At 40.1% G+C, this 15,864-nt stretch overlaps 1 protein-coding gene across 1 annotated transcript; it reads left to right on the top strand.

The window, feature by feature from the left end:
• Nucleotides 1-2,263: 2,263 nt before the first annotated feature.
• Nucleotides 2,264-14,155, top strand: LOC113015516 (protein NLRC3-like). Its single transcript, XM_080297559.1, has 7 exons — nucleotides 2,264-2,918; nucleotides 5,651-5,935; nucleotides 7,692-9,447; nucleotides 9,535-9,705; nucleotides 12,092-12,241; nucleotides 13,273-13,319; nucleotides 13,495-14,155. The coding sequence occupies exons 1-7, from the start codon at nucleotides 2,885-2,887 to the stop codon at nucleotides 14,052-14,054; spliced, it is 3,003 nt and encodes a 1,000-aa protein (XP_080153685.1). The 5' UTR covers nucleotides 2,264-2,884; the 3' UTR covers nucleotides 14,055-14,155.
• The last annotated feature ends 1,709 nt before the right edge of the window (nucleotides 14,156-15,864 follow it).

Genomic DNA, 15,864 nt, shown 5'->3' with positions numbered 1-15,864 from the left:
ACTGGGTGTGGGTCCCAATCAGCCAGAGTTTCGGGTGAGTTCATTGTGAAACCTGGCCCCACCTTATCGTGCAAATTCCTGAGGTCAGATGGCCCAGGATGTGGGTGGGCGTAAAGGCGTCTGGGGAGGGAACTCAAAACTGGATTATAGATGGCAGAGAGTTGGTGTTGTAAACCTCCGCCTCTGTTCAAAGATGGTCGCTCACAGTGGACATAGATGGCTTCTTTCACTCCTCTTTCAAACCATCTGTCCTCTCTGTCCAAAATGTGAACATTGGCATCCTCGAAAGAGTGTCCTTTATCCTTAAGATGCAGATGGACAGCTGAGTCTTGTCCTGTGGAGGTGGCTCTTCTGTGTTGTGCCATGCGCTTGTGAAGTGGCTGTTTGGTCTCTCCAATGTAGAGGTCTGGGCATTCCTCGCTGCACTCGGGTTTGAAAGAGGAGTGAAAGAAGCCATCTATGTCCACTGTGAGCGACCATCTTTGAACAGAGGCGGTGGTTTACAACACCAACTCTCTGCCATCTATAATCCAGTTTTGAGTTCCCTCCCCAGACGCCTTAACGCCCACCCACATCCTGGGCCATCTGACCTCAGGAATTTGCACGATAAGGTGGGGCCAGGTTTCACAATGAACTCACCCGAAACTCTGGCTGATTGGGACCCACACCCAGTTTCACACCTTGGCTCAGGCAATTAGAGGATCATCAGGGGGTCCTTTTGTCTCTCTGTGGGGGGTCACTCCCACTAGGTTTATATCTGGGACTCTCCACCATTTGACCTTAGAACTGAAGAAGCTTCTCGGATGAGAGGTGAAACGTCTTCAAGCAACTTAAAGAAGTCCAGACGCTTTTCTTTGCAAGCTCCTTTGACTGGAACTTTTGGATCACTTCTCTTACTGAGACAAGTTTAAAATCAATGTGAGTACATTAAGTTTAAATCTAGGTTATTTCATATTACACTATGCTGATTGTTTACGTGTCAGCGGCTGAGAAAAATACTTATAAATACTACATATAACAAAGTATTTTCACACTGTGATGCTTTGTGGAAGTTAAACACACCTGGCAAAGGGCCATTTTGGCTTTAGGGCTCTTCAGCACACAGCCTCTCTGTGCTGGTGTCATTAGTTTCGTTTCCTCTAAGGCTGGAACCAAATGGAAACTAAAAACTTAATTCAGCTTAATGAAATGAAAACAAGATGCATGATGAAAGGTGTGATACAGAGAGGATCCGACCTGACACCACACACATCAGGAAGGATGAAGTCTGCAAATGAAACATGGTTTTTATTTACCTACACATTAGTAACTGCAACCAACTGCTGGCTGTGCCTGGCTTTAACAATCAGTCTCTCTCACGGCAGCAACTCTGGTATCCTGATATATCCTTTCACATCTTGTTAATGTATTTTTTTCCTTTTAAATGTATTTAAAACATTGTGTTCTACTGACTAAATTGAATTAAATTGTCATGATATATGTAGATTTGGTTGAACCAAAATAAACGTATTACGTGGAAAACCTGCCATCAATCAAATTGAGTTCATCCAATGACTAATTTTTATGAGTGTAGGAGGCAAAAAGCTGACAGCATGGCTCATACGGGTGAGTGAGGGTTCCTGCAACATGATTTGGTATGATTTGCATGTCACTGAGTGAATGAAGCACAGCAGTAGGATTGTGACACACGACCCACAGATGGACACTTCTGCGTGTGTCAGTTCAGCAGTGTTTTATTTACAATCAGGACTGTCCCTGCAGTTTCTGGCTCCTGCCCCTCCGTCACTCTGCTGCTTCTTCTCACTGCAAGACATAAGAAAAGTCTCTCCTCATCAAGTCATTTCCGCACACCTGTTCCTTCCCACCTCTGCGCCGCCCTGTGAGCTCACTGCATCACCCCTCCTCTGCAGCAGGCCAAAGACCAAGCCCTCGCCACAGCAATGTTTCATATATTTGGTCACCAGGTTTCACACATCTCAGGAAGGATTTAGTCCCACTCCTTTTTACAGAAACTCTCTAAATCCTTCAGGTTTCTTCCCTGCTGACTGGCATCTTGAAGCTTCAGCTCTTCACAGATTTTCTATTCTGAGGTCCTGGACCTTAATTTACTTCTTCTTTAGCCACATCTGTGTTTCTTTGGGGTTATCCCCTGGGTCATTGTCATGTTGGAAGGCTTTATGGTACACGGTCTTAATTGGCTCCTTGGTGCAAGGAAGTTGTCCTGTGCTCTAGAAAGAAAAAGACTCAAAAATAAGACTGTGCTTGCAATAAATTTAATAATACAATTGAAGATGTGACAGAAGAGTGCTAAGGTCTGCAGATCTACAAACATGCTGTGCTACAACATGTTTGAAGGCAACTGGGACAGAGCCAGACATCAGAAAGGCATTAATTAGCCCAGTGATACATGGCTCAAGAGTAGGCCTATTAAAAACATCCTTGAGGAGACAGGGTAGGAAGCTGTCACCTTAACAGATCAGCACACATGCTGAACTATTTCAATTAAAAAGGAGAGAGACACCTGCTCAAAGTTCACAAAGAAAACTGGGCAAACAGGATGAACAATGTGATCTAAGACAGGATCTGAGGGGAAAGACCTGATAGGACAATTCGTTTTTTTGATTTTTTTTAAATGTGGAAAACTTTTTCATATGCTTGCTGGGTTTTTCTCTGTATGTATTATTGTAGGGTCTACCTTACAATATAAAGAACCTTGAGGCATCTGTTGTTGGGATTTGTGTGATATAAATAAAACTGAATGAATAAGAATACAGTGCGATAGAAGTAGAATCCCAAAGCAGCTTAAATAGCTCTACAATCTGAAAATCTCCTGTGGTGTTCTGTTCTAGAGCAAAGCTGTAGCAGACCGTAGAGGAGTGTGCTGATGGATTCGCCAAACCAAGCAGCTTGCTCAGCAGGTAGGAGCCAGTAGGCTATTTGACAAGATGTAAGTAAGACAAATAAACATGAAACAAAAAAGTCTTCTTAGAATAATAGAGCACTCTGTACTTCGTGTACAGACATTGTTTATGGTTTATTCACCAAAATACATAAACATACATACATGAGAGTTAAAGTTGGCACAGTTAAATAAGGCAACTTTTTTAAAAATAACTACATATTAGTTGAAGCAGCCATAGGGCACCGAGAAGCACTGTGTAGGGACCGTACCTTGCTCAGGGGTACCTAGGGTACTTATTGAGTGGATTCAAACCCCCAACCTTCCGATCATGGGGCCGCCACTCTACCTACTGAGCTATCCCTGCCCGTGTTTGTTAGCAGTTAAATTCTTTTTCTATAAAACGAGTAACTGTGTATTAAATTTCAGTGAAATCAAATTTATGTTTATTTACCTTTTATTTAATAGGGACAGTTCACTTTAACATAAGTACTTAGGTGCATCATGAATAAATACCCCGTTTTCTGCTGTGCAGGCTGATTTTTTTTATCTGCAGTTACTGGCAAGTTGACTGGAATTTATTGACAGTAATAATTCATAGATAAGAGCCAGAAGTACATGAACAGCAAAAGAAAGACCTACCTGTGTAACACATTAAATATTACATTAAATATATTTTAAATGTAAAATAATGTGAAGTTTTTGGGTCTCATCCATATGAAAATTAAATGCAAGGACTCCAGCACAAATCATTATGTGCGTGTGGTGTCATATCATTATTTTCATGCCTTTTTCTAAAGTTACTTGTTAATTTTCTGCTTTCTATAGTTGTGTAAAGCACTTTGAGTGCTTGGGTAAAGTAGAAAAACACTGTATAAGAAGTGTCTATTTACCATTTGCCAAAAAGAAGTGGGATACACTTATAATATAAATCCTTTATTTAGCTATGGACTGTGTGACAAAGTGGGTGAGAAGACCATTTGTCTACATTCTTAGTTAACATTCTTGTTTTGATTTAACCATATTTCACATGTAATCTGCAATAGGCAAACATCTACTATCCCGGGTTTGTTTATGTTTTGCACTTTTACAGATTATATAATATAACATCTTGGTTTAAATCAATTCCTACAAGTTTGTTAAGTTAACATGTTATTTATTTCAACTGTTAATTTGTATTGTTTCGAACTTACCTTACCTACCTGTCTTGCAGAAGCAAAAGGAGGAAATGTAGTTTTACTTCCTGCTTTATACCTTCTGGGTTCATCTGAGGTCACAGGAAGAGACAAAGTGCAGAAGGGGAAGAATTCTTATAATTTAATAAAGTTGATTTTAGAGGGTTTATAAAGAAATAGATTTATTGTTGTGATATGTATTGATTACACCACAGAGTTTGTTGCCAGTAAAGAGGAGTAGTAGAGGTTTGACTATAATCATGTTCATCTTACCTACCTACTGAATGGAATAGTCCAGAGGAGAAATTGTTTGGTTAAGTGGACTATTTAAGCAGACGAACTCAGGTGTTTCGGGGGAAAAAAGGTTCAGGTCAGTGTAGCTGTGTGCAGTTTGACCTTAATTTCTGTTGATTTAAGTTCAGTTATGTTTATTTGAACTGAGTTAATTATAGAGTTGAGTTTCTTATTTGTTTCTTTGTAAATATTGTTGGGCCACAAAATGGTGAATAAATCACTTGCTACACTGGACAGCATCAGTCTCCTGCAATTCTTTGACCGCTTAAGTCGAGTCCTACCACAGACTGACTATATTACTTAAAAACTGGTACTATCAAGGTTAGACTGGCCTGCTGCAAGGTTCACTTTGATAAACTCCTGTAACACTGAACAAGTTTATCTGTTAAAATAATGATACATATAAGCAGACTTCACTACACTGGAGGTTTGCAGAGGCTACTCATAGAGAGTTATGCTGGGCTCACACTGTGCGATTTTTGGCCCATTTTGAGCCGATTTTTGAGTCGTGCGACCGTTTTGGCGATCGGCCGGATTTTGGCCTTCATCGTGCGTCGTGCATCGTGTAGTATACGTGGGGTAACGAGAAGCGATTAACACCTCACGACCAGCTCCCGATCATCAATCGCTTGGTCGTGAGGTCACCGCAGTTTCTCACACTGCGCACGCGCAAACACAAATGTCAGCGAAAAAGACGGCGCAGCACGGCAGTGCAGCGTGTGATCTGGACACAAGCGATGGAGGCACAACTTGTAGAACTATGGCAACCTCATCCGAGCCTTTTAGATGTGGCCTCACAAAATTATCACAACCACAACAACCGTGAAAATAGGTGGATTTACATTGCTGCTCAATCACAGCTGCCTGATCAATGTTTTTCATTAGCAATTTAGCAAAGTTGATGGTGGTGGTGTGCGTGTCTATGTGAGTGAAAGACAGAGAGGGAGAGCGAGCGACAGAATTTCTGTTATAACCTTAATTTTATGGACGCACAGTGTGAGCACTCAGGTCGCATCAGAGCATCGGGTTGTATAGTGTGAGACCCTGCATCGTGACCTATGAACTTCTAACCCCTGCGAGTCAACCGTGCAGTTTGAGCAGGAGCTGAATCGCGCGACTGAAAAAATCGCACAGTGTCTGCCCAGCATTAACTGTTAAATCTATGTTGGCTGAGCTGACTGACTGAGTTACTAAACTTGTTATTTCAAAAACAAATCAACTATTTAAACAAACAAAACAAAAACAAATTCTTCATTTCAGTTTATTATATTTCTTTCCACAGAGAAGGAGCTTGCCAGAATGCGAACACAGTTTGTGGAGAGGGTGACAGCAGAAAATCTCACACAGCTACTTGAAGCCCTTGTAATAGACAATGTCTTGAATCAGTTGGAGAAAGAAAGGATACAGGAAATAAACCAAAGTAGAGCAGACAAGGCACGCGACTTCATTGACATCGTGAAGAAAAAGGGAGAAAAAGCCTGCAGGATAATGATCAGTCACCTTCGAACCATTGATCCTACAGTTTCCCGACAGCTAGGTTTGTCCTCTGGGCCATCTGCTCATTTAGGTGAGATCAAATATTTTGTTATTAATATATTATTGCGTTATTTGTTAGAGCACTAACCTTTGTCTGTTGTGTGTGTGTGTGTGTCCATCCATTTATGTTTAACCATTTCCAGTTTAGAAATTTCCCCTGGAGAAGTGATCTGACTCTAATCCATTCTTGAGTTGCCCTCTTTGGCTTTTAGGTCCCGGTTCACTGATAATTTCCCGATGAATGAAAATGATGTTTCCTTATGAGGGATTGTCCTGAAATGCCTTTTATGGTGCTAAAACCTACTCCAGCTGGGGACTTCATTGTAATTCCCTTGGATTTTACTGTTCATATACTATTTTTATATTTCACTGGGAGGAATGGCCTGTCCAATCTGAACTTGAATTGTGTTCTCTTATTGGACTGTTGTGGTTATCAGACTTTATCTATGAGGAACAGAACAGTGTTCACCATCTGGAAGACACCCAGGTCCAGGACAGTTGTAGGCAAGCCCAGAGGCTAAAAGAATAAAACTGTGGATACAAGTAATGGAAACTGGCATCCTCCCTCATGGGCTTTGCTTTAAAAAAGCCTTTTTTGCTTTTAAATAGCATAGCATAGCATAGCATCTTTATTTATAACGCACTTTACATCCAACTATGTTGACCAAAGTGCTACAAATATAAAACAGAGTCTCTATCTTAAATTTATTTTTAAATTACATATAAAATATCTTAAAATTAAAATATCTTAAAATTAAAAATAATATAATTAATAAGAAACGTATTAAGAGACATCAACAAGTCCTGCTGTGCTAAAAGCCAAGGTAAATAAATATGTTTTAAGACGTGATTTAAAAACAGATAAGGAAGGTGCCTGTCTAACATGTAAAGGCAACTCATTCCACAATTTTGGTGCTGCCACAGCAAACGCCCGATCCCCTCTGAGCTTACGATTAGTCCTGGGCACGCTCAGGAGGAGCTGGTCTGCCGACCTGAGGGACCGGGAAGGTATGTATGGATGAAGAAGCTCAGAGAGGTACACAGGGGCAGCATTGGACAAACATTTAAAAACAAATAAAAGCAGCTTAAAATGGATCCTAAAATGCACGGGCAGCCAATGAAGTGAATGTGCTATAGAATTAAAATTTATATTGACATTAAGTGGAAATCATGTCTCTATCTTAAATTTATGTTGTAGGTACATTACAACTGCAAACCTTTCCGAAACCCCACACTATAACTTAAGCCATAACTTCATATGCATCTCCCTAAAAATGTACCTACAACTTGTGCTGATGCAGCCTGCAACTACTGTGATTGGTCCATTTATTACTGTTGTTAACCTCTATGTATTTTTGGAGAAGTGGAAACTTTTGCATTTGCACAGTCTATATACACGCTGGAAATAGTACTGGCCACTTGCAAAGTTTACATTGTAGAATCTACAGACGTGTAGATCATGTATATGCATGCACCATCATCAGGGTTCGGCTGGGAAAGCCTTGATGTCTCCACAAAAGAGCTTAAGGTGATGGTGGGATGAGCATTTCCACTTAGACTGCCCCCATGGTTTGGACCTAGATAGGTGGCACAAAATAGATGGATGGACAACAAAAAAAGCTCATCCGAAATTGAATAAAACAACCACAACAGTCCAAAAATCATTCATATTTGTGTGTTTCTATTAGCAGCACTTGACAAGTGTCATCTTAAATTTAAATCTACTCTGAAGAACAAGTTCCAGCGTGTGTTTGAATACACAAAATGTTGTTTCTCTATTCTTTTAGGATTCTCCAGCATGTGTCAGAATAAAATTAAATCTAACCTGAAGAAGAAGTTCCAGTGTGTGTTTGAGGGAATTGCTAAAACCGGAAATCCAACCCTTCTGAATCAGATCTACACAGAGCTCTTCATCACAAAAGGAGGGACTGCAGAGGTCAATCAAGAACATGAGGTCAGACAAATTGAAACAGCATCAAGAAAACCATACAGACCAGAAACAATAAGATTAGAAGACATCTTTAAAGTCCCACCTGGAAAAGAACAACCAGTCAGAAAAGTACTAACTATGGGAGGGGCTGGCTTTGGGAAAACTTTGTTGACACAGAAGTTCACTCTGGATTGGGCTGAAGACAAAACCAACCAGGACATCCAGTTCATATTTCCATTCCCTTTCAGAGAGCTGAATGTGCTGAAGGAGAAAAAGTTCAGCTTGGTGGAACTTATTCATCGCTTCTTTATTGAAACCAAAGAAGCAGGATTCTGCAGGTTCGAAGACTTCCAGGTTGTGTTCATCTTTGATGGTCTGGATGAGTGTCGACTTCCTCTAGACTTCCACAATACAGAAATCCTCACTGACCCCAGGGAGTCCACTTCTGTGGTTCTGCTACTAACAAACCTCATCAAGGGCAACCTGCTTCCCTCTGCTCACCTCTGGATAACCACACGACCTGCAGCAGCCAATCAGATCCCTTCGGACTGTGTTGACATGGTGACCGAAATCAGAGGGTTCACTGACCCACAGAAGGAGGAATACTTCAAGAAGAGATTCGCTAATGAGAAGCGGTCCAGGACCATCATCTCTCACATCAAGACATCACAAAGCCTCCACATTATGTGCCACATCCCAGTCTTCTGCTGGATCACTGCTACAGTTCTGGAGCACATGTTGAGAACCACAGAGGTGAGAAAGCTACCCAAGACCCTGACTGAGATGTACATCCACTTCTTGGTGGTTCAGGTCAAAGTGAAAAAGGTCAAGTATGATGGAGGAGCTGAGACAGATCCACACTGGAGTCCAGAGAGCAGGGAGATGATTGAGTCTCTGGGAAAACTGGCTTTTGACCAGCTGCAGAAAGGAAACCTGATCTTCTATGAATCAGACCTGACAGAGTGTGGCATCGATATCAGAGCAGCCTCAGTGTACTCAGGAGTGTTCACACAGATCTTTAGAGAGGAGAGAGGACTGTACCAGGACAAGGTGTTCTGCTTTGTCCATCTAAGTGTTCAGGAGTTTTTGGCTGCTCTTCATGTCCATCTGACCTTCATCAACTCTGGAGTCAATCTGCTGGAAGAACAACAACCTGGGGCAGACTTCTACAATACTGCTGTGAACAAGGCCTTACAGAGTCCAAATGGACACCTGGACTTGTTTCTTCGCTTCCTCCTGGGTCTATCACTGCAGACCAATCAGAGTCGCCTGAAAGGCCTGCTGACACAGACAAGAAGTCCACAGACCAATGAGGAAAGAGTTCAGTACATCAAGAAGAAGCTCAATGAGAATCTGTCTGTAGAGAAAAGCATAAACCTGTTCCACTGTCTGAATGAACTGAATGATCGTTCTCTAGTGAAGGAGATCCAACAGGCCCTGAGTCCAGGAAGTCTCTCTACAGATAAACTGTCTCCTGCTCACTGGTCAGCTCTGGTCTTCATCTTACTTTCATCAGAAGAAGATCTGGATGAGTTTGACCTGAAGAAATATGCTGCTTCAGAGGAGGCTCTTCTGAGACTGATGCCAGTGGTCAAAGCTTCCAATAAAGCTCTGTAAGTTATATATATTTTTAAATGCATTGCCATCTTTATACAGTAAATGAATAAAAATGTACAAAATTTACATTACTATCTTTTCAGACTGAGTGGCTGTAACCTCTCAGAGAGAAGCTGTGGCGCTCTATCCTCAGTTAGCCTGGAGTCCTCTAATTTAATTGAGCTGGACCTGAATAACAACGATCTGAAGGATTCAGGAGTGATGCTAATATCTTCTGGATTGAAGAGTCTGCAGTGTAATCTCCACATTCTCAGGTAAGAATTCAGCAGATTGTTTCAAACAAGAGCTATTTTCTGAAATTATCTGTCTATAAATATTTCTGCTTATCTAAACCTTCTGTCATTCTTAAACAGCAAGACAGGGAAGCTTTACCACCAAGAATTTCTAGTTATCCCGTTCTGGCAGTTTAAAAATTCTGTGAGACGTTGTTACATAAAACTGCATAGTGAAAACAAGGGTTAGGGGTAACTGATATACATTGAGGGGAATTAATTATGTGTTGAATTTGTACATTTGTTCACTTACAAAAAAACGAATAGTTTTTAATTTTATTGTCATTTGATTAAATGAATGCCTACAGAATATCAACCAAAAATCCAGAAAAAAAACAAAACACATTACATAAGAGTTATAAATTGCATGAGATAAGTATTCAATCCAAAAGCAAAACATGACTTAGTATTTGGAGAAACCCTTGTTGGCAAAGCAGTGGAAAGATGTTTCTTGTAGTTTAGTCACTCGGTTTGCACACATCTCAGGAGGGGTTTTGTTCCAGTCCTCTTTAGAAAAACTCTCTAAATCTTAGAAGTTTCTTGGCTGCTACTTGGCAACTCAAAGTTTCAGTTCCCTCCACAGACACCAGACATTACCACAATCAATTTTAAATGAAACAATCATATGCAGTTTAAGAGGAGACTTTCAGCTTTAATTCAGTGGGTTGAACAAAAAGATTGCATAAAAAAGGTGAGGGACTAAATGATTTTTTAACACAATCTTCTCATTTCAGGGGCTCAAAAGTAATTGGACAAATGAAATAATTGAAAATAAAATGTTCATTTCTAATGCTTGGTTGAAACCCATTTGCTGGCAGGAAAATGCCAAAGTCTTGAACTCATGGTGCCCTACTTGGCCATTCAAGAATATTACATTTCTTTGCTTTAATAAACTCCTGGTTTGCTTTGGCTGTATGTTTTGGGTAATTGTCCATCTGTATTATGAAACACCACCCTATCGACTGCATTTTTGACTGCATTTAGCAGGATGTGAGCAGGCAAGTACGACTCTGAACACCTCAGAATTCATTCTACTGCTTCTGTCCTGTGTCACATCATCAATAAACACTAGTGTCCCAGTTCCACTGGCAGCCATGCGCACACAAGCCATCATACTGCCTCTGCCATGTTTTATGATGTTGTATGATTGGATCATGAGGTGTTCCACACCTCCTCTATACTTTCTTCGTGCCATCATTCTGGTAGAGGTTTATCTTAGTTTCCTCTGTCCAAAGAATGATTTTACAGCACCGTACTGGATTTCTTTTGTGTTTTTTAGCAAAGTCCAATCTAGCCTTTCTATTTTTAAGGGTTATGAGTGGCTTCCACCCTACAGTGAACCCTCTGTATTTACTCTCATGCAGTCTTCTCTTTATGGTAGATATTGATACGCCGACTTCCTGGAGAGTCTTATTCACTTGATTGGCTGTTGTGAAAGGGGTTTCTATTCACCATGGAAATGATCATGCGATCATCCACCACTGCTGTTTTCTGTGCATGTCCAGGTCTTTTTGCAATACTGAGTTCACCAGTGCTTTCTTTCTTTCTTTCTTTCTTTCCTTCGTTCGTTCGTTCGTTCGTTCGTTCGTTGAACCAAACTGTAGATTTCACTAGTCCTGGTATTGTAGCAAAATCTTGGATATGTTTTTTCTGTTTTCACTGTTTAAAGGTGGCTTGTTTCACCTTCATGGAGAGCTCCTTTGGCTGCGTGTTGTCTGTTTACATTAAAATATTCCAGATGAAAGCACCACACCTCAAAACAACTCCAGGCCTTTTATCTCCTTAACTGATAATGACATATTGAAGAAATTGCCCACATCTGCCCATGATATAGCTTTTGAGTCAATTCTCCAATTACTTTTGCTCCATTTAAAAACATGTTGGGACATGTTAAGGATGCTGAAACTCATAAACCCTTCATCCAGTTTGAATGAGGATACCCTGAAATGAAAGCTGAGAGTCTACACATTATGTCCATGTCCATTATATATCTGTAATAGTTTACTTGTGTCATTGTCCAAATATGTATATATGTATATATATATATATATATATGTATATATGTGTGTGTGTGTGTGTATATATATATATATATATATATATATATATATATATATGTACACACACCATAGTCTGGACCTACTTCCTGGGGGTATGACAACAGCATGCAATATAAGATTATTTTTGCCACAATATTGTGAGATTGTGGAGAACTTTTAACAGGAAGGTGCTGCATCTTGGGTAAAGATGATATATCTATATCTGTATATTATTAAATGTGTACACAACACACAACAATGTGAACCACAGTGAAGACTTGGACAATAACATGAGGCAATCACCGTCATGTTGTTTTGTGTGTCTGTAGGCTGTCAGGCTGTCTAATCACAGAGCATGGTTGCACTTCTCTGGCCTCAGCTTTGCGCTCCAACTCCCAACTGAGAGAGCTGGACTTGAGCTATAACCATCCAGGAGAGGCAGGAGAGAAGCAGCTGAAGCAGCTGAGAATGGATATCAGGTATGGAGATGCCTGTTGAAATCACATACAGTGTCTAAAGGAGGAAGAAATACTGTCATGTTGTCAGGCTTTCTAAATCTGCTGTAGGTGTGGATGCGATTGCCTGTGTGAATCCCCGATTGACAAAAGTTTAACTCTACACTGTGTGTTTACCGTACCACCATTTTTCCATGCTGGATCTTTAAAAAAAAGATGAAATATGAAAAAAAAAAAGATTTACAGATTGCAGACCTCTTTGTAAGTTTGTGTGTGTGATTAATATCTCACATGTTGACAAAGTGCTAGCAGCTGAATTTGCATGATGACTAATAAGGGCCTTATTATTTTTAGAACAGGGTCCAAAGTCGTTACTGTTATCATCCTCTCTTTTCTTCAGCCGTTTCACTTTGAACCTCACTGTTCATGCTATGAAATTTCTCCCACAGAAAACCTGATACCAAGAATGAAAGAGTTGAAAGTTTTTAATCAGAGGTCCCAAGTCATCTCTGAGTTCAGTGAGCGAGTTTAGAATTAGGTCGCCGTGTAATGTGTATGTTTTAAAAGAGCTTTTTCTGGTATTTCAAATAAACTGACACAAGTGGACAAACATCTCTCTTTTCTAGAACACACTTTTACGTGTGCAAGCAATAATTGCTGCCATGTCAAATAAATATTGGTGCAAACAGCATGACGCAAACATTAGTACACCTGTTTGCACAGTTGATCTAAGTAGTTTTTTCACCCATATTTTGCAGCTTTAGAAAGGAACTTCCAGAAGTTTATATGCAAGGCGGTTAGTGCAAAAATATCAGTTCCCACATGTTACATGCAATCTTGCAAATCCTGACAGTACTTTGCTGAGTTTGGACTGAAGCAACACATTAGTTAATCTGGCCCTTAGGTGGTTATTTTTTTATGCACTCTGGCCATGATGAAAGCATTTATTTCTATTCCTCATTTACTATTACTATTAGAGAATAATAAACTATGTGTATGAGCCTTGTGTGCATGCTGAAAGAGACTGTGCTGGTCTGACCCTCTCCTCCTTTCAGGGTGGAGCCTGCTGGAGAACAATGGTTGACACCAGGGCTGAGGAAGTGTAAGTGTGTTTTTAATGTGATTCATGAAAACAAAGCAGCACACATTCAACCATCTTCAAACTGTCACATCACTCATTCACACCTCTGATGTCAGGAGTCATCATCAAAGTGTCAATCAATGAACAGATGATGGATCAATAACTGCAGCTGGATTGTGTTTGTTCTCTCCATCAGATTCCTGTCCACTCACAATCGACAAAAACACAGTAAATAAAAACCTCAAACTGACTGACAACAACAGGAAGGTGACACATGTGAAGAAGATTCAGTCATATCCTGATCATCCAGACAGATTTGATGACTGTCCTCAGCTGCTCTGCACAAATCCTCTGACTGGTCGCTGTTACTGGGAGGTCGAGTGGAGAGGAGACATTGAAATATCAGTGAGTTACAGAGGAATCAGAAGGAAAGGACACATAACAGACTGTGGGTTTGGATCAAATGATCAATCTTGGAGTCTGAGGTGCTCTGACAGTGGTTACTCTGTGTGGCACAGTAAGCAAAAAACATGCAGCATCTCCTCCTCCTCTGTTTCTAACAGAGTAGCAGTGTATGTGGACTGTCTTGCTGGCACTGTGTCCTTCTACAGAATCTCAGACAATCTCATCCACCTCCACACCCTCAAAATTACAATTACTGAACCTCTTTATCCTGGATTTAGGCTACGGTCCAATACTGTATCCTCTGTTTCTCCCCCTGTTAGGCAAACTTTTGTTAGACTGTTAAAGATATAAGAATGCTTCTTCCAGTTATTTTTCTCCCTGCAACAGCATTGCTATGTAAAGCAGTGGTGCAGCACCAAATTCAAGAAAATAGATGAATTAAAGTGTTAAAAGCTTAAAACTTGTCCTGATGTTTGTAAGAAATTAGTTATTTAGGAAATTGCCATTAATCGATTACAATACCAAATGGAGTAAAATAAATACTTTTTTTCTGTAAATAAAGCCAAACACAATATTGGTTAGTTAATAGTGTAAAAACCATATCTATAATTGTGTTTATTTATTTGAAGAAAAACACTGCATTTAAGACAAAGCTTGGGCTTGTGGTGGGTCCATTCAAAATAAAGGCCTGGCTGATTTGAATCATGTGACATCTCAAGTTGTGCTACTTTCAGGTCATTAACTCTTTGATTAGTCAATAATTATCTCACTAACTCTCATCTGCCACTTCCTGTAGACAAACTTCCTGTTCTAGGCTCCACCTCACCTGCTCAAGTGTGCCCAATCGTGATGCTACCTTATTGTCTCATCCCACAGCAAATTAAATGAATGATAAAACATAAGAATTTAATGATAGACAAATATATTTTAAACATTAATCAATAGAACTGAAAGAATAAAAAATTAAAAGAATACAAATGTTAGGTAAAACAAATTAAAGTGCTACTAGTATTTAAACAAAAAACGATGTGCAAATAGGAAATTAAAAATGGCTTCTGTCCTTAAGTTCAAATAAATCTTTAGATTAAATCCAAAACATTTTATTTTTCAGTTCAAAATAACACATTTCCAAAGTTTACAGATGATTTAGTTCATGAATTCAGGTTTACAGTGGACATGCTCTGGAGTGAGGCTTGCTGTTATCTTTGACATAATGTTATGTAAATATTGTATACAATACCGGCCATTAGAGCCATTTGAGAGGTGCATAAGCCTCTTTTCAGGACAAAGTCATCTATATGCCTTTGCTTACTAGTAAAATTCTAGTAAAACAGAATGTGACTGCCCACCCTATATGCTCACTGCTCCTCCTCGCTTGTTTTCATCAGCAGCTTTTGTAGGTCATCAGGGAAGTGGCTGCTCAGTGGCGCCCAGTCTTGTTTGCTCCTGGAGTTGTTCCTCCATATTAGCAGGGCTGTCTGGATTGCATCTAAATTTGCTTGCTTCAGTGTCATAAAGCTGTTGGATTTTGTTTGAAATAGTCTTTCAGCACGGCAATTGGAAAGTTGGATCACCTAACGCTCACTGGCACATTTTCTATCCCCCTATCTTCTACCAATGATAGTGCAGTCCAAAGCAATTCATTTTGTCAGAATTTATGACGTTTGTCCGATCGGTGATCGGTGCCTATGCAATCCCCAAAATGCGCTGGCATGATGTCAGGGCAGCATGGGTGCAAGAAACTTCTTTTGCCGATGCCCATGATGCCGCTGTTCTGAGAAACCGACCTACTTTGGCACATCGTTTCTACCCCTATTATAATTTGACGCGACTTCTGACTAATCAACCCCTAACCCCCTGTAAATTAGGGGTTTGTGTTACGCACAGCATATGCACAGAAACAACGGGTAGGATGGTTTGTGAGGTAGGATATATTCCCAGAACACCACCCTTGGTAACAGCCCATGTCACCCATATCAAAAACCACCACTTCGTGTCCCACAGGCTGTCTTGCAGGATGATTGGGAAAAACGGTGACCGACTATGGATTTTAAAGGTTGTATAAAGCACACTGTATATGCAATACAGTGTGCTTTATACAATACAATACATTTAATTTAACTGGACAATGGAATTAAGCTGTGTGTGAACTCTCATTTGT

Source organism: Astatotilapia calliptera, chromosome 23 (genome assembly GCF_964374335.1).
Source record: "Astatotilapia calliptera chromosome 23, fAstCal68.1, whole genome shotgun sequence".
Lineage (NCBI taxonomy): Eukaryota > Metazoa > Chordata > Actinopteri > Cichliformes > Cichlidae > Astatotilapia > Astatotilapia calliptera.
Note: the sequence above shows the minus strand (reverse complement) of the source record. Positions and strands in the feature narration are given on the sequence as shown.

Coding starts and splice junctions, on each gene's coding strand:
- LOC113015516 (XM_080297559.1), top strand. CDS start 2,885: ATGGATTCGCCAAACCAAGCAGCTTGCTCAGCAG. Junction 2,919..5,650: donor CCAAGCAGCTTGCTCAGCAG/GTAGGAGCCAGT, acceptor TTCTTTCCACAG/AGAAGGAGCTTGCCAGAATG. Junction 13,320..13,494: donor GACACCAGGGCTGAGGAAGT/GTAAGTGTGTTT, acceptor TCTCTCCATCAG/ATTCCTGTCCACTCACAATC.